The sequence below is a fragment of the Drosophila guanche genome, unplaced genomic scaffold (assembly GCF_900245975.1).
Source record: "Drosophila guanche unplaced genomic scaffold, DGUA_6, whole genome shotgun sequence".
Taxonomy (NCBI): Eukaryota; Metazoa; Arthropoda; class Insecta; order Diptera; family Drosophilidae; genus Drosophila; species Drosophila guanche.
The window spans coordinates 1,002,724-1,021,036 of NW_022995750.1; the positions used below are offsets into that span (position 1 = coordinate 1,002,724).

The window sequence follows — 18,313 nt, forward strand, 5'->3', positions numbered from 1 at the left end:
TTTGGCAAATTGCATGTGGGATGTGCAACGACTGCTGCCAGTCGCTTGGATCGCTCATGCGATTTGCATTTGCCCAAAGAAAAGATAGAAACCAGAGAGACGGAAGAGACGTTGGAGCAGCAGGAAGAGGGGAAAACTCGCTGAACATTTCAAATTTGTTTAACAATTAACCAATCGAAAGTACAAGACGTTGAAAAGTAGGCAATCCGAACGAACAACAACCAGAATAAGTAAAAAAAAAACTGATGTGAAATCTGCGACAAGTGCAACCGTCAACAACAGATCGAATGGTGCAACAGATGGCAGTATCCAGCATGCAACATCTGGAGCCGCAAGGAGGAGACTTTGCTAACAACCCGAGAGAGCTCCACTCCGATGGCATCTGTGAGCGCAGTTGACCAGTTTTCATGTTGTTTCTTTGACCAAATTGTGGCATACACTCTAGTCCAAGTCCAATCGACTCACTGATTGGCCTTCCATTTGGTCAGCCAGCAAACGCAGCTAATTTTGCCTATGTGCCCGTTTTTCTCCTCCAACTTGTTACTGGCTGTCGCTTGATAACGTTTTCATTACGACTTGTTGTCTTGCTGGCTGGGAGCTTTTCTTTAAGCATTTTCCGTACTCCGCCTTCACGTCCTACTCCTGTTAAACATTTCCCAGCCTCTCGTCTCTCTTGTACGCAATCCAATTTGACGTTGTCCCAATGTTGATTAAGTTTCATTCGCTTGTCACTCAGCATTTGGTTTTCTTCACTGTTTTCTGTTTGGCATTAAAAATGTCACAAAAAAAGGTTGGGGAAACATAAAAACCCCCAAAGAAAGACAACAACACACCAAATAGTAGCTCATAAATAATTTGATATATGCACACAGGGGCAGGGCTTGGCCGCAGTCTCAGTCCGTGATTTAATTTAATCAATGAGAGGCCTCACGTGTTGCGGCCACATAAATCGGCAATCCCCCAAGCAGGTTGCTCTGCTTTTGCCTTTTTGCTTTTGCTTTTGCCTTAGCTTTGATATTTCTTTGATTTCGTAATATAACCTGACATTTATTTGCTGTTTACGATTAGAGTTGACGACTAACATGAGATATTTTCATGAATAATCGCATTTGGCCGGGGGTAACGTATGTTTGTACATAGAGTGTTAGAAAAATATGTGAAAAAGTGTGTTATCTGTCGTGTTAATGGTTATGCTTCAAGCTATGTATGTATATTTCATATTAAATTGCAGTGTAGAGATATTTGCCTATCAAGTACAGATTAAATCTTCATAAATATTTATCGATTTAATATTGATTTTGCTGAAAATATTGGATACAGTGCGGAGAATCTGTAATGCAGTTAAAAGTCTAGTTCAAAATATGTATAAGGAAATCATGAGGGTGTCAATTTGTAAAATATATCATTCGAAATATTGGTATATATTTTCACTGTATGATGTAATTCTTCTCCCAATTTATATGCTCTGCTCTCCGCCCAAAAGAGAACTTTCCTCGCAGCTGTCATTTTTTTTCTTGTTTTAATATTTTCATTAAGGCAGTGTCATTGCTTTTTCATAACTTCGCAGTTCCCATCTCTTGTAGCGACATTCTGTAACAATTCTAACACAAATGTCAGACGTCTGCTAAGTTTCAGCTTGATGCACAGACACAGACATTCCCCACTGCAGTCGGGATAAGCGCTATTGCCTGATGCATCACTCAACAGCATTCCAAGACAACAAACACACACAAACACTTGATGTAGTTCACAACAACAAAAACAACTCACAGAGTCCTCATTCCATTGGATAACATGAGGCAGTTAATTTTATGCAGCATGAGTAGAGATTTTTTTGCCGCTGCCACATTTCTTTCATCATTCAAATTTCAGAGTGCGTGCGGCCAGAGTTTTTCGCTGTACCATTTCGCATTTAATTGTAATTATTGCACAACAAACTCCCGACTCCCGACTGCCGAGTGAAACAATTTCTTAATTGATGCCAACAGACAATCGGGAAGGGGGACACGTGCCGCCAAACTTTCACATAAACAACATAATAAGAGCATAACGAAACGAAATCCCGATTGTGGCTTTAAAGCATTGCAAAAGGTATATTACATATTCATTAGATATCGGACTTGGCCACACCCCGATTGTAGATCTTGGATCGTAGATCATGGGATCCTTGTCCACTTTGTCAGCGTTGCTTGTGCGACATGGAGTATACATAATTAAGCCGAAACACTTGTTAAACAAATGCACACACCAAGAAATCTCGCATATAAATCAAAGATCGATCGCTCACACACAAAAAAACACAACGAAAAAGACCAGCTAGTCTCTCGCAGCTCATAGAATACTCGTTAGCCATGAGATACAATTAGATACCAGTAGCAGCAGCAACACTGGCAATCCTAACAGCAAATCAAAACTGCGAACAAAAACTTTGATTGGCCACAAAAATTCACACAGATACAAATAATTACAAAACGCACTAGCGAACAGCCAACAAAAGTCTCAGAAAATTGAAATAGATAAAAAATGGTGCGTTTTGTTTTGCAGTTCTTAGAAGTACATATTCAGAGTCCATCGAGCATCGGGCATTGCACAGGCCTGGCCTGGCTAATGGCTTTAATGCTGTTAGCCGTACTCCACTCCGGCTTCCACTTTTCGACGCATAAATTTACACCTTATTGGCCCCCATAGCGCCCATAGCGCTGTACGTGCCCCATTGCCCATGGCTTGGGTTCTGTTGATCGAACTATTTTCTAATTTAAGTGGTTTTGACTCAAATTGGTTTTAATCATATTTTAAATGTGCACAAATGAAACAAATCCGCTAAAAGAATTCGCCTTTGCCTCTCTTACTATTTGAATGCGATTGGTTAAGACATTTCCTAATAGAGGCGATTGGGTTGGCTTTTTGGTATTCAAGGTATGATCATTGGTGATTGATATCATTACATGGACTGTGATTGATGGGAAATTCATTACAATAAGCTATGGTAAATATTTATGGAGAACTAAATTATAATCAAGTGAATTTTCAAAGGGACTAAGAGGATAAACTAAAACACGATTGGGAAAACGTGTTTAAAAAAATCCAAAAAGAAAAGGGGGGCATTAAAAGTAGGAACGATCAAAAGTTTTAAATAAATAAAAGGCTACTGATTATGGCGATTTTTCAGGAACTTCAAACCAAACTTCAAAACCGCTCTATTTAGTCGGAAAATCTTCGTGTTTAAAGTTTTTAAATGTTGGTAAAAGCGTAACAATCAAGCACCAACAGCAACACTTGTTCATCTTTCAAGTCTGACGCTAAAAACTATAGAGGTATATCTAAGTTATCCGCTATTCCTAAAATGTTCGAGAAACTTCATTGAGGCGTGAACGTCGTAGAGACGTTTAGTGAATATAGAGGTCGTGTCGTGCCTAAATATGCCGCTGCTAGTTGTTGGTGATTAGAAAATCTCAAGTGGAGGAAACATTAATTTCCGAAGGTTCCAAACTTGCAGACGGATGTTATTTACACTGACTTCAGTAAGGCATTCGATTCTGTAAACCATTCTCTTCTTGCACAAAAGCTCGGCCTTCTAGGGTTTCCGCCCAATCTGTTGAGATGGATTTCTAGCTAGCTGTGTTCTAGGTCTCAAAGGGTCCTTTTCAAAAACTCCTTATCTTTACCTGTTATGGTTACTTCTGGAGTACCACAGGGTAGCCATTTAGGCCCCTTACTTTTCACACTCTTTATTAATGACCTGCCTTCTGTATTAACAAATTCAATAAACTCTGTGTCCAGTATAAGGACATTTCATTTCACTCTCGCTTGCAATCTGATCTCAATAGCTTTCAGTCATGGTGCTGTGCAAATATGTTACAACTTAATGCCTCGAAGTGCAATGTTATGACCTTTTATCGCTCCAGCCCCTTCCTGGCTCCTTACACCCTCTGCGGTAGTTCTCTTGAGAGAATTACATTGGTTGATGATCTAGGTGTTAAACTAGACCCAAAGTTAAAGTTTTCTGAACACATTTCTACCATGGTAAATAAAGCCATGGGTGTGCTTGGGTTTATAAAGAGGTGGTCAAAGGAATTTGAGGACCCCTATATAACGAAGACTCTCTATATCTCGCTTGTTCGTCCGATTTTAGAATACGGCTCATGTGTATGGTGCCCTCAGTACAACATACATCAGGACCGTATTGAATCAGTACAGAAAAACTTTTTATTATTTGCCCTACGGGGCCTTAACTGGGATGCAACTGTGAGACTGCCATCCTACCGTAGTAGACTTATTTTAATAAGGTCTTCCATCCTTAGTTAGTCGTACAAAAATGCTTGGTGTAATTTTTATGCACAACTTGATCAAGGGGGATGTAGACAGCCCTGACTTGCTGTCGGCGTATTTGAAATGCTAAGGGTAATCTGGGTGATCTTTGAAATAAGGAAACAAGGAAGGTGATACATCTAGCTTAATACGGAGTGTGCTTGGGAAATCCCAAAATACGAGCCTAATATTAAGGGAGATGCAAATTATATCCTCAACTAACTCCCTTCCTCTTCTTAAATCTCTTATACTAGCCTACCTCTCCCGTAATTAGTTTCATTTTAGTTTTGTCTTGTTTGTTATTTTGGTAATTTTTGCTTGCTTAGCTATAGTAGCTCTAGTCTAGTTATGTTTAGCTCTAATTTTCCTCGAATATTAGCCTAACATCTATCTTTCCTGCATGCTCGCGACCGGTTCGGTTAATCGCTCCGCGCGTCATGCGGCAGCGCCCCTCGGTCGGTTGGGCGGGAGCACCAGCTTTGGCTTGGTGTCGCATGGGCCACTTGATGGTGCAGTCATTGCATATCAACGTCCAGAAGAAAAAAAAAAAACAAAGTCTTTCCATAGAAATTCTTTAATGTTACCTATCCAATCTTTATCCCGAAAAAACTAATTTAAAATATCTTCAAATTACTTGACTTTTTTCTCTTCCATACACACCCCTAATGAGCCAAAAAAATAAAACAAAAAAGAACCTTCCCCACATTCTTCGTGTTGCCTCAATTTTTAAGTCATTTCTTCTTTTTGGGGGTTGTGCTGGCTCCTCCAAATGTATCAGAAAGAACCCTCCTACGTACATCTGCCATAGAACGAGTGCCGAGGGGATGGGGTTTTGGTGTGTGTCATTAGCTAAATGTAGCGTAAAATTGCCGTCGTTTCCGCATCTGTGGTGTCGATTTCACACATGTTATGAGGCACTTTTGCGGTCACCATCACAGATTGATGACTCTTTTCCTTTCCCTTATTATTTTTGTAGTCCTTGTCCTTGGTTTTAGATTAAACAAGTTCCGGGGGACGCCGGAAGTGTCCAGGGAACAAAACTTTCCAAAGGGATTTGGGATTTAAAAGTCTTCAAACATCGAGACACAGAGAGAGAGAGAGAGAGAGACAGAGCGAGCCGGAGGGGGCCCCATTGGCGACTACAAATCATGACAATGGCAGGGTACAAAATGCCGACAAGAAATGCTGCTGCCACGATCATGATCATCATCATGATGTTAATAATGATCCTCATGGCCATGGCGACAATGTCGCACATCATCAAATGCAACGCGCTGCTGCCTGCTGCCGATCCAATGATAATGAAGATGGGCGACAGAGCCACAGACCCCAAACAGGTAGGAGAGGGAGTCAAGAGAAGAGTCCGAGACTGAGTCCAATCCAACGTTAGAAAGGTAGAAACAAACAAACAACAACACGAAGGGGAATGAGTACGAGGAGGAGGCATACGACGACAATCACCAGGCCAGGCCACAAAAAGTGCGATCGATTGCAATGCGCACCGAATTTCAATTGAAGACAACAACCGACGACTGAGACGACGACTGCGAAGACTCCTCCGAGTAAGCCACGAGGCAGGCTGAGTGTGCTGCTCCTCCGAGTAAGCCAAGAGGGAAGGCAGTCTGTAGCTGGCTCCTCCGATAATGGATAGCTGCGGAATACAGTTGCAGACAACCGACTGACTGCGTCGATAGGAATTGGGTTATGACCTCGAATGCGTGTCGCCATGGACAATGCCCGAAGAAGCTGCCACTGGCTGGACAAAATTGACTATTGGTTGAAGGTGCTGGCCGGATCAGGGGGCGCATGATTGAGTCGTTTTGGGGGCACATTCAGCAGCCAGTAAAAAGTTGAAAGTTTGAAAAATCGAAGCGATGGTAATGTGTGGAATGTGTCTAGGAAAAGCAGGAGAAATTCTGACAAAGGATAGAGTGTGGTTATTGATGACAGAATTCCAGAGTGAAGATTTTTGCTATACTCAAATAATCGTCATCAAATTATCTTTATGCCAAATATAATTGCATGTTAAAGTTTCCAAAGCTATAGTTAAGGAACTTTATTAGGAGTTAGTGTCCCATATCAGTATTCAACTTGCAAACTTTCCAAAATGCAACACAAAAACCCTAAAAAAACAGCAAACAAAACCCTGCTAACAAAACCATTTTCAAATCAATACTTAAAAAAGAAACCAACAAAACCACCCATGAAAAATACCTAAAAAAAAAAAGGAGAAACAATTTTAAACTATAAATTTTAAACGTAACTGTTCTTTGACAAATTCTGCCGTTGGATTTTCCGGAGGTTTGAACCGACAGAAGCATGTGGCCGCCGCAGCGAAGCAGTAGCTCCAAGGCCTGGTGTGTCCGCAATGCACAGCCCAAGCCCATTTATGTGGCACCCTTCAAGACGGAGCCCACAAGGTGGCAGAGACCAGGACCCATGAACCTCGATGATTGGGTGAACTTCTACAAGTGGTGCCAGGTGAATGCTGTGCCCATCGAGAGGCCGCCCATTCCGAGGGTAAATGCGCCACCGCCCACTTATGAGGGCATTCCGAGTATGCAAAATCCACCCAAGCCGGTTGGGGGCTGGACACGGTGCGAATCGGGCGGCTCAGCGAAGAATAAAGAGAATCAGGACATATTTTGTCGACTGAGCAAACCGCGTTGGCACCGTGCAAAGTACCAACCGCCGCCTAAGGAGTTGTTTCCCTACCGCCCGCGGCTCGCCTATCAGCCTTGTCCTAGGCCAGAGTCGGGCAGACCGGCGGACAAGCCCAAGGTGCCCTGCTGCTTCCAGCACGAGGATGTGGAGGCCGAATTCTGGGCTACCGTACGCTTTCCCGTCTCAAAGAGCGCCTGCAAAACGATGCCATCGCGAAAGGACTGCGAGTTGTCGAAACCAAAAACGATGCCACCCAAACCCCACTGTCCACTGCCGCCGGAATTGTTGGATGTGCCGCTCAAGCGTACGAAAATGTCGCCACTCCAGTGGCGTGCCCATCTGAGGCGTCTCAAGTTTTTGTCCCAGCCCAGTGAGCGAATGCTGGCAGATCTGCCATGCTTCTGTGATCGGTGGTAAACGAAGGAGCGAAGGCTTCGAAGGAGCTAAACGATCTGCACCAAGCCATAGAGCATTTAATTGGAGCTGGGGAGCAAATTTGATGCTGCTGCCAGTTGATTGAACTATGGTTTAGTGGCTGATTTATTTGGTGCCTTCTTGAAAATTTCTAGTGTCTGAAAGTAGATTAAATGTCGTGGAAAGTAAACTAGAAGGGGTTTTAGAGGTGTATAAGGGCGTGGCTTGGTATCAGAGGGAAAGGAATGTATTCGCTGATGTACAGAGCGAAGTACGAAATGGTCTATACCCTGTTGTTCCTTTTGCAGTTTTGTGGTGGTTCGTGTATCGAAAAATTAGGTTGAAAATCTATCCCTCGCAAAGAAAATATTCCATGATTCTAAAGCCCTCTTTCAAGTCGCTAAAAATGTACAAAAATTCACTTAAAAACCACCAAAGGGAGTTAGTTTCCTTCTTAAATATCAATCACACTTAAAATTTGAATCCAATTCGAACTAAAAGAAAACAGAATCGAAAAGGAGGCACATACTGCACTCCTTCGCTCACAAATAAAAATATTCGTAGTGCCCCCTGTTCATGGGCTTGGACAGATAGATGAGTCGAATCTGATGTAGGCGCCAGCCTTGGGCTGTGAATTTCTTGCGTTTGGGTGGTGGCACATCCAGCGGGTCCAAGCTGCGTGGGGGAATAGGGCAATGGGGATGGACGGGCAGGGTGCGTGGCTTGGCCAGACTGATGATGCGTGGCGTGGCACTGGTGCGAAGTGCTTCCTTGCGTATGGGGAAACGCAGCTGGGACCAGAAGTTGGCCTCCACATCGTCGTGCTGGAAGCAGCAGGGCACGTAGGGAGGCTGGAAGGGACGACCCTTGTCCCGATGGGGCGGCTGTCCCAAAACGATGACAGGGGAATAGGTCGGCTCGTTGTCGTGGAACTGGTGCTTCTTGTTAACAATGCGTGGCCTGGCCAGTTCCTCGAGCTTGTCGGCCTGATCATACACATCCAGACTCCCTGCGGCCCTGCCGCTGGCCTGATGGAACAACTGCTGCTGCTGCTCTTCCTCCTTGAACTTTCTCTCCTGTGGCATGGCGCGCTTCTCTGCCCAATGAAAGAACTTCTTCCAGTCCTTCTGCTTCATGGGTCCCTTCTTCTGCCATTTGGTTAATTTGCGCTCTTCCTGGTGCCGCTTGCGCACCAGCGGCTTGGAGTTTCGCTCCACCCATTCCACCCACGAGGGCGCAGACTTCTGCGCGATATGTTCCGCGGATATTGTCAGCGCAGGAGCGGCGGGCGCATCGCCAATGTTCATGTTTATCCCACTGCCCATGGCTGCGGTTGATCCTTCCTAAACGCGCTGCCACAAGTTGTCTTTTTACTGCGAATTTTCAATGAATGTTCAGTTATTTTTTATCTAATTTTAAATAACGTAAAGTATACAGGAAAATCTGTGCTGCCTGTACTACTTGAGGCAGTCATCGAGTAGGCAATTTCAAACCCAGTTTAGGCCAAAATTTAGCCTCAAAATCAATTGAGTTTTACCTTCTATCGAAACTACAACCCAAAAAATATTATCTGAAATATATTAAAAAATTTTTAGTGTAGAAATTTTAATTGCAGCAGGAAACACTTACGGAAATATAATTTGTTTGCAATGAGTCAGGAGGACTTTAGGCTGCCGCAGGTGCCAGGGGGTAAGGGCGATGGAGGAGTGTCGCCGGACGACAAGGACCAGCCGTCGTGGATGGCCTGGGTGGAGCGCAATGCCAAGCCACGGGTGCGAGTGCGCCCGAAGGTGGAGCGGGAGCTGACGCCCTGGCAAAAGGCCGGACCCATGAAGAAGAAGGACTGGCAGCGCTTCTACGAGTGGGCATCCTCGAAAGCCATGCCCAAGGAGCTGCCCGAGGCGCCACCACGTGAAATCCCGTGCGAGGCGGACTATCTGCCGTGCGGCAAGCCAAAGGTCGCCGATGAGGACGATCTGGACATGCTGGAGAAGATGGAGAAGCTGGCCATTCCACTGGCGCGCAGGCAGCGCAAGGTGCACCAGTACGTCTACCCAGTGAATGCCTACAACCCCATGATTGTGTGGGGCCAGCAGCCGCGTCCCGACAAGGGTCGCCCCTTTGATCCTCCGCATATGCCCTGCTGCTTTCCCAACTCTGACATTGAGGATGAGTTCTGGGCCACGTTGCGTTTTCCCGTCAGAAAGCAAGCGCTCAAGGGGCGTCCCACGCCGCGAATTGTGAGCTTGGCCAGGCCGAAGGTTATGCCACCATGGCCACCACATTGCGCCATTCCGCCACGCACGCTTGACCCGTTGGATGTGCCACCGCCGAAGCGTAAGAAGTTCACGGCCCAGGGCTGGCGCATGCACCAGATACGTCTTCTCTACCTGTCCAGGCCGGTGTCACGTCGCGAATTTGAATACTTCTATATGTGATGCGATAGAATAGGTTCCTGATCGATCGGTGGAGTTTCAAACGCAAAATCCGCTCAAAATTTGATCCATTGATAAAGTTTGCCTATACATTTTGGCACAACATTCGGCAGCTTATTATATATTTTATTATTTGTTTAGTGTTTAAAGTATAGTGAAGGAATTCAACGATAGAACAAGCTAGCCATCGAAGGTTATTGCTCATAGATATCACAGAAATTTCAGCTTTAGATTTTGCACATTATTTGTTTCCTTCCCATTTTAAGGGTACTTTGCCGTGTCTTCAAAATGATTTGCAGACTGCGGACATAAACCCCGAAACAAATCCCTTAAAAAATTAACAATTTCACACACAGATAAGAATTGCAATTTATTTGACTTTTTATGGGCTTACAGTAGCCCAGACCAGAGATGTAATCTAAGCCTGAAAATCTGCAAAGTCAAAGGAGAGTCACAGTCACAGAGCAGACAGCGAAGAAGAGCCCCAGGCCAGAGCCCATAGCCCATAGCTCATAGCCCATAGCCCTGTAAGAGCCACTTAGTCATGGGCAGGCGCATTACAGTCAAAGGTGAGAGACTGTGTCTGTGGCAAAGGCTGTCCAAGATGAGTTTGGCCCTGTCCCTGAAGTCATTGCATTTATCAGGCGTAACAAACATGCGTCACATTGAGCACCAAAGAATTCCAAAGGAACTCCAGGCAGGCTGGCAGGCAGCTTGCAGATCTCTCTAGGATCAAGGTTCACAAATGATCATCAGTCAAATCAATTAGATAATTGAATGAATGATTTGTAAAATCCGATTATGTTCGCCAGATTTGCTTCTCTCTTTTCTTTCCTTTGCTGCCATTACCTTCAGTTTCTTTTCTGTTTCTGTTTTATTACTTTCCTGTTTTTTAGTTCTTTTTTATTTTATACTTCCCTGTTTTACTTATTTTTGCTGCAGTTTTTCTGTGTGTTTATGTTTGCTGTGTTCGTGCCAATTGGTAATCCATGGAGTGGGCCCCAAAAGGAAACTTCCGAACGGGTAACCCTCGTGGCAGGCGGCAGCAACAATCCAAACAAAAGCGAAAATATTTATTACAATCATAAATACAACTACAACAACTAGCTAAAGCGTTGGCAAAGGAAATGGAAATGCCTATTATTGATAGTTTTTGTGGGGCGGAAAGCAAAGGGTTCTTCGGGTGAATTTTTTGGCGAAAGTTTCTGGTTTTTCGAAGAGTCCTTGGGAATTTTGGTGCAGGAAAATAAAGTTCTTAGGAGTAAATGAAAAATGTGTGCGAAAGGTGAGGAATACTCCACTTCAGATTCATCTTTTCAGTCTACAAAAAATGTCTAATAATTGTTCTCAATTTGTCTTAATTTCTAATTAGTTTTGAACTGCATTTCCTTTTGGATTGGGAGTATGTCAGTGCAAAGACCTATCCTTAGAAAATTCTATAGTATATCACACTCAACATTTCCATTTTCCCATTCCCCAAAAACTCCCTCCTCTCAGCACTCCCCGCGATGACAGCTGAAATATGCTAAAAAGCGAAACTTTTGCCGTTTTTTTTTTCGATGTCTTTGCTGCAATGCCTCGACGTTTGACCGAAATACATGTCAAAACAAGGTTCCCAAAAAATATACCTAAAATATATTTGTATGAAAAGGAAAACCTCTTTTGGGCCTTGGATTGAATATTATTGATAAAACTTATGCCTGAATACTACTGAAAGCCTAAAGCCTGAACTTTGCTACAGTTCAATAATTTGTTGCATTGCATTCTGTTGGGTTGCCGTTCCTGTTCCTGTTCTCGTTTTTGTTTTTGTTTTTGTTTCTGTTTTATTTGTTGTAACAGTAAAAGTAAACCCTATCATTAAACGTGTAGAGTTAGCAGAGCTGCTTCTCTGTCCCTCTTTGGGGCCAACAAATGTTGAGCTGTGGCTTGTAGACAATTCCTCTGGCGACTGTTGTATGATGATGATCGGGTCCACTGACTGTCGTACGATGATGATGATCGACTGCACAGACTGTCGTATGATGATGAAAGAACCCATAGACTGTCGATCGATGATGATGACTCTTCCACACACTGTCGTACAAGGATGCTGATCGACTCCACTGAATGTCGCTCGATGATGATGATGATGATCGACTCTTCCACTGTCGAGACAATGTCGATCATGATATGGGATCAGCTAGAAGATGATGATGATGACTGGCTGTATGCTGCTGGCTGCTGACTGTATGCACTTGTGTGTTGCATACCAAAATAGCAAAGCGCCAGGCGATGTCGCCAAGAACTTGCTGACTTGAAACCCAGACCCAGAACACAACACAACACAACACAACAATCCCCCCAGCCAGCTCATTCCTCTCCAACAACCAGTTGTCTGTCTCCCGTGTGTTGTTTCTGTGTCTCTCTCTCTGCTGTCGTCTGCCTGCAGATTGCAACTTTTGTTGCCAATGAATGCTGTTCGTCGTCGTCTCCGTCGTCTTCGTTTGTTTTATTTATGCAATTTACAGTTAGGGAGCAAACCGTAGGACCCAGTGCTTCGTAGAGCCGAATTAAAATATGCAAAAAGTCTTACCCCCCGCGAGTCCCATTTGAAAAAGTTGAACTAGTTGCTGGTTGGCTCTTGGTTTCGTGGTTGGTCTCTGGGGCATCAAATGCCACACGTTAGTGGGAGAATATATGGTCATGGCATAGATAAAGTTGTCCGCATAGTTACGTTGCTTACTGTAGTGGGTGCTGGGCTGCTTATCGCTGTGGAATCTTCGCCAAAAACAACAGCTAGAGGTGGCAACAAATGATCGATGTTTGATCGCTCGATAGCTGATGAGAGCTGATCAATGATAAATCAATTAGTTGGCATTGAAGGCCTCAAGAGAATCGCAGACGTTTGGTAAGACAAGAAATTATCGTTTAAAGTAGTCAACAATTGATACTAAAATCGAAACAAAGTTCTGCTATGTTGATTTTTGATCAAAATTCTTATTTTTCGATGAAAAACATATTTCGCATTAAAGCTATTATTTACAAAATTCCATATTTAAGACTATTTTTTTCAGTTAATACTTATTGCTCTTTACATGGTCATATCCCTGCTGATATCCCAAACTAATCTTTATCCCCTAATACATCAACGCACACCGATCCTCATCAAGCATCAGGCTGCCCAACAGAAATAATTACAGTCCCCCATTTAACGACCAGAAAATTGTAATAAAATGTAACAAAATTCGGGGTTATTTTTTATACATTCGTTCTTCGATTCACACGCCAGCTGTGTTTTTTAGGGGCCAACCTCCATCAACCTCCTTCAATTTTCTAACCGCAATTAATCAATAATGAGCTGAACATAATTTGTTGTTGTTTTTTTTTTGCAGACTTCCTGAGCGACATGAGCGGCGTTTCGCCGATGCGACGGCGACACCACCCGCGCGGCACCAAACGCGGTCGACCACGTGGCAGCACGAGACGGGGCGGCGGACATGGCTCGCTGCAGCGCGTGCTGACGCCAACGCATTCGCCGGGTCAGGGGCAGGGGCAGGGTCAGCAGCAGTCCCCCGCCGCAGGAGGATCAGCAGGGGAAGCGGGATCAGGAACGTCTTCTCCCCTACCACAGCTACAGCTACAGCAGGAAGTAAGCGGAGTCGGAGTCGGCGGCGGTGGCGGTGGCGAGTATGCGCCCGTGCCGCTCAATGAAGAAGGTAAGAACAACACTGAAAGAAACAAAGAATAAGATAATGAGAATTTGTGAAGGAACATGAATACAATTTGTATATCAAAGGAGCAGCTTGAATCCATAATTTGATGGAAGTTTTGTGATATTTTGTAGATAGTAAAACTGAAGTACATTCGGGGACTTCTTCCTATTTTTCTTTCACTGCACTGTGCTGCCCTTCCTTTCCGGCTCTCCATGAAGTGGTGGCACCACTCCACATTCCCCCTCCCCTCTCTTATCCACTCGATTGAGTGTCACTTGTCACTAAGTAATCGCTTGTCATAATCACGTTTATCGGTTGCCTTTTTTCCGGGGCACTCGTCCTCTTACTCGTATTTTTTGGGCAACATTATCTGCACTTTGCTTTTGTGGTTGATCTGCCGTTCCGCGTTCCCCCTTTTTGTTTTCTTTTTTGTTTGATACTTTTCTTGGCTTCGATTACAACCCGCAGGAATAACGCCGCCACTTTGTGGTACGTGACAATTTCAACGCACTCCCCAAAATGGATTATATTCAAAGTCTTCCTCCCCTGCCCACCCTTTATTAAAATTAAGCAAATAAACGATAAAATTGTCAAGCATTTTCTGCCCCTTTTATGCAGCTCTGGCAAGTCAAGGCAAATATTTGCTTAAAGATTTACATCTGTCTGGCTTTATCTGCAGCACTGCTTGGTGAGATCTTCGCGAACCTTCTGGGGATATCTATCCATGCTTTATGGTTACATCTTGCCTTTGAGCTACTCATTTATAGAGTCGTAATGCCCCTCCTAGAACACGTGTCACGTTGCCACTTTTAATACATAATTTCCCAGTAAATGTAATTTCCCATCTGTCCAGAATTTAAAGTCAAACAAATGGTGTTTAAACTGTGGCGAAATATGGCCATTTTCAGGGACGGGTGGGGACTCCAGTCGTACGACAAATGATAATTGCATAAATCCGCTTAAATGACGCAGACACCCAGACGATGCAGCCGGTGGGAAGGGGCAGGGACAGGGGCGTTGCATTGTTGTACACGTGACAGGAACAACATTTGCAGCATGTTGGCCCGAAAAATGGAGACATAATCGCACTGGCAAATACGCAACGTTGCATAAATTTCCTTGTAACACGGGGCGGAGGCTACGTCGCAGGGTTGGGCTTGGGACAATTATAAAAACCACAATTGCATGCAAGGATTTGCAGTGTCTGTATGCAACTGTGGATGGTGTACGTGCGGCAACAAATGCTAAGGGAATTAATGGAAATTATGCCTGTGATCCTTGGTCCTGTCAGCCCGAAGTTTTTGGCCATGTACAGCCCAGACTCTAGCTTCGATAATTCCTTTTGTCAATTAACTAATTTGTTTACGCATATCTACGCTACCCCACAGATCTCCCAACGCCGCAGCAGAGCCCCACCATGCAATCCGTATCGCCCACGGGCGCCGTTAAGCGCGGACCAGGACGACCCCGCTCCAAGACACCGGCACCTATAAGTCGTGGAACACGTGGCGCACCACGCGCACGCCGCCCCATGGGTCCGCTGCTGGTGCCACTGGGCCGCAGTCCAGAGTCACAGCAATCAGGACAAGGGCCCGCCGAGACGACTGCTGCAGCCTCACAAGCAACGGCCAAGCCGCCTGGAAACATTGCATGAATAATTTACAACAAAAATCTTTGAAATAAAATAAAAAACTGTTTAATGAGTATCCTGTTGGCACTGACCTTAAGCCGGCTCACAGCTGTGAAAGATGTATGTCACTGCGGGAAATATGAATTTCGCTTGTCTGGCAAAGATTGGATAACGATCCGGCTTGGCAATGGGATACACAAACCCAAGTTTGGTCTCGCCATTGGGTGCATAAATTGTAAAGACCCGTTTGAACTATTGTTGAATCCAACATTTTGTGCCACTGGAATTCTTATACTCGAATTGGGGCTGGCGATACAACGCCTGATGCTCGACCGTTTTGCATCGAAAATGTTTGATTATGTATGATTATATTGCTGCGGAAATCGTATATATTGGCGACCTTCTTGCGATTTGCAATGAACAAAACAAGCAGCCAATCCTTGCGTGTCTCGCCCCTCCATGTCTACAACGATGGGTGCCCTTTTTTGGACCTGTGCCGGAATTGCACTGCCTCCACGGAATTCAACTGCTCCGCTGTACGCCTTGCGGATAGCCCAAGACACCGGTGTATTTTGTAGTTTGAAGAATTTTGTAGAATTGTAGTTATATGAGTGATATTTTGTTAATTAGCAGGCAGGTAGTGTATCCACCATCTTACATTTTGATTACATTTGCAATCATAAATTAATGAACTTGTAAAACTGTTAAGGCGTTTCCGTTGACACTTGTAGGGACAGAGCAGACCCCAAGGAGATACAAACATATTCACGCATCAGCCGTTGAAATAATTGTAGACAAAAACCCCTCCAAATTAGATGTGTAATAAAAATCATTAGAAAACAAATTTCTGTCGGTAATCAACACCGAAGTTGGGAGCACATTAAACCGAAAAAAAGAAACACAAACGCAGCCAAATAAAACTTGTAATTAAATTAAGGAAAAGCTAGACAAAAATGTCGGTGGGAAAGAGCACCAAAAAAATCGTATGGTAATTAGTTACGGCGAGTGATTCCTCCGCAGACATACAGAAAGTCATGTATTCTATAGATGATTATAATTTTAAGAGAATACAGCAAAAGGCTACAAGGCTAGGAGCTTCTATTTAAACAGGACATGCTTCTCAGGCATAAACAATAGCTCAAAAATACAGAAATCAATACAAAGTCACTCAATAAAGCCGTTGGTCAGCAATTGTAGGAAATACTCTACAAAGAGAGTGAGTCTTGGGCATTATTTGGGGAATTTAGAGTGGGGTTATGTGAATCCAACTGAAGGCTATATTTACCTTAACAATATTTTTCCATGCTCAATGTATGTAGAATCCGTTGTAAGAGCATTCAAATATCACTAAATGCCACTCGCACTGTGACTTCCCGTACCAGTTGGCATTGAATACCCCTCTGACTTTTCGATATGACAATTCTTAATATTCCAGCAGGCAACTCGTTTTCCTTTCTGCAGTTGCTCTCTTGGTCTCTCTCCCCCTAGCTGTTGATCTTCTGCCTTCAGTGGTTCGTCGTGGTCATCGTCGTTGTCGTTGTTGGGAAGGAAGGCTGTCATAAGGCTGCACGTTTTGCGCCACAGCTGGGGAATCCGAGAAATGCTAAAAGTGTGCATTTATGCCCGGAGTGCAATGAGAGAGCAATGCGTCGGTCCTGCCCCAAGCAGCAAGTAGTCTTTGCCTCCGACAATAAGCGGGCGGGAGGAGACAGTACGCTTATTAATTAGCAGCCAGCAGCCGAACTACACAGCAGACGGTTGGATTTTTGATGCCCTAGAAGAGTATGTGTTATGTCCATGGTTATAATAAGAAAGGTAGGATGTCTGAGAGTTTGGCCAATTTATTTATTCCATGACAAATAGAGTAAAGAAGCTTCGATCATAGTTTGTACCCCTTTTATCGTTGCTTTTTCTCAATTAAAAATCACAAACAGCATTTCAATCGTTGTTGTCTGTCGTCTGCTGTTTTGTGGTCGTTGCAGGAAGAGAAAATTGTTGAAAAGCCGCCAGCAGCAGCCGGTTGGCGACAGTTGTGTTAACTGGTTCGCGTCTCTCGCCTGGCTCTGGCTGTGATCCTGGCTGCCGACCAAAGCGGAAGGTGGGAGCAAGTCCTGAGGATTAAAGAGTAGCAGCTGCTTCCGTGTGCCGGCGCAGCAGGCACAACCCAAAAACCAAACCCAAAACCCATTCATGTGATTTAAGCCAGCGCAACTAATAAGCCGCAAGAAGCCCGACTTAAATCCTTTTCTTTTCGCTGCTTAAGCCGGCCAAGACGCAGTTCCCTCCCGTGCCATACCATAAATCAAGACAATAAAGCGGCGCAGATTGCGTGGCCACACCTTGAAAAAATAGACCAACAAAAAACAGACAAAAAAGGATAAGAAGAAGGGGAAACTCTAGATCTGGGCTACTCCTTTCTTCGATGCAGCCTACGCATCTGTAGAGCGGCTTAAGGATCAGACTTCCCCGCTGCCTGCTCCAGTTTCCCCCTGGCACTTAAGATCCCTAAGAAGAAAGCAGCAGCCAGAACAAACCCTCAAGCATCCATGCTATCCATTCATCTGGCAATCTATTTTTGGGAAAATTAAAATGTCTACTCCTACTACGAGGGTTTCGGTTTCTCAGTGCTCGTCTTTGGTTCTCCTTTTTTATGCGCTCTTCGGCGCACAAACCCTCCAACAACTATCTATCATGTGTGCGCTGCTCTCGGATGATGAATTGTGCGCGTTTGGCGTCTCTAATTCAATTTATCTTAGACAAAGTCATGTCCTGTATAAAGAACATAATGGCAGGACAGGGCAGGGGCAACATATCTTAGAGCAAACTTTGTGTGTGGAGTGGCGCAGCTGTCCTTTGATTGCTTTTTAGGCGGCTGTTGGCATTGTCGAGCCATTATTGATGCGGAAGTAAGATGATCTACTACAGTGACAGGCAAACATCTTTGCAAGTTCGTTTCACCAGTCATTTGTTTTTAGCTCCAACACAAAAATTCCAAAAATTTGTAAAATTACTTTAAAGAGAGATCAGATCAACCGCCCAAGATCGGACCCAGACCCAGACCTGACCAGACCAGAACAGACCAGAGACTAAATGTAAACAATTTTAATGTAAATATTTGAAACAACATGCCAGGACTGCCACTCACATAATGAGATCTCCTCATACGCTGT

At 44.2% G+C, this 18,313-nt stretch overlaps 4 protein-coding genes across 4 annotated transcripts in view; 3 read left to right on the forward strand and 1 right to left on the reverse strand.

Annotated features, from left to right (window-relative positions):
• LOC117586388 (chromatin-remodeling ATPase INO80) overlaps window positions 1-15,182 on the forward strand; it is a 38,131-nt gene extending 22,949 nt beyond the window's left edge. The window contains exons 15-16 of the mRNA XM_034276419.1: window positions 13,193-13,516; window positions 14,902-15,182. Of these exons, the coding sequence (XP_034132310.1) occupies window positions 13,193-13,516; window positions 14,902-15,167 (590 nt within the window). The 3' untranslated portion in view covers window positions 15,168-15,182. The remainder of the gene's footprint in view (window positions 1-13,192; window positions 13,517-14,901) is intronic.
• LOC117586531 lies at window positions 6,565-7,576 on the forward strand. The gene has a single exon (XM_034276664.1). It carries the CDS (start codon window positions 6,628-6,630, stop codon window positions 7,387-7,389), a length of 762 nt encoding a protein of 253 aa, XP_034132555.1. The 5' UTR covers window positions 6,565-6,627; the 3' UTR covers window positions 7,390-7,576.
• Window positions 7,904-8,761, reverse strand: LOC117586530. Its single transcript, XM_034276663.1, has one exon. The coding sequence runs from the start codon at window positions 8,709-8,711 to the stop codon at window positions 7,929-7,931; it is 783 nt and encodes a 260-aa protein (XP_034132554.1). The 5' UTR covers window positions 8,712-8,761; the 3' UTR covers window positions 7,904-7,928.
• LOC117586529 lies at window positions 9,001-9,938 on the forward strand. The gene has a single exon (XM_034276662.1). The coding sequence runs from the start codon at window positions 9,036-9,038 to the stop codon at window positions 9,822-9,824; it is 789 nt and encodes a 262-aa protein (XP_034132553.1). The 5' UTR covers window positions 9,001-9,035; the 3' UTR covers window positions 9,825-9,938.
• Window positions 15,183-18,313: the final 3,131 nt, after the last annotated feature.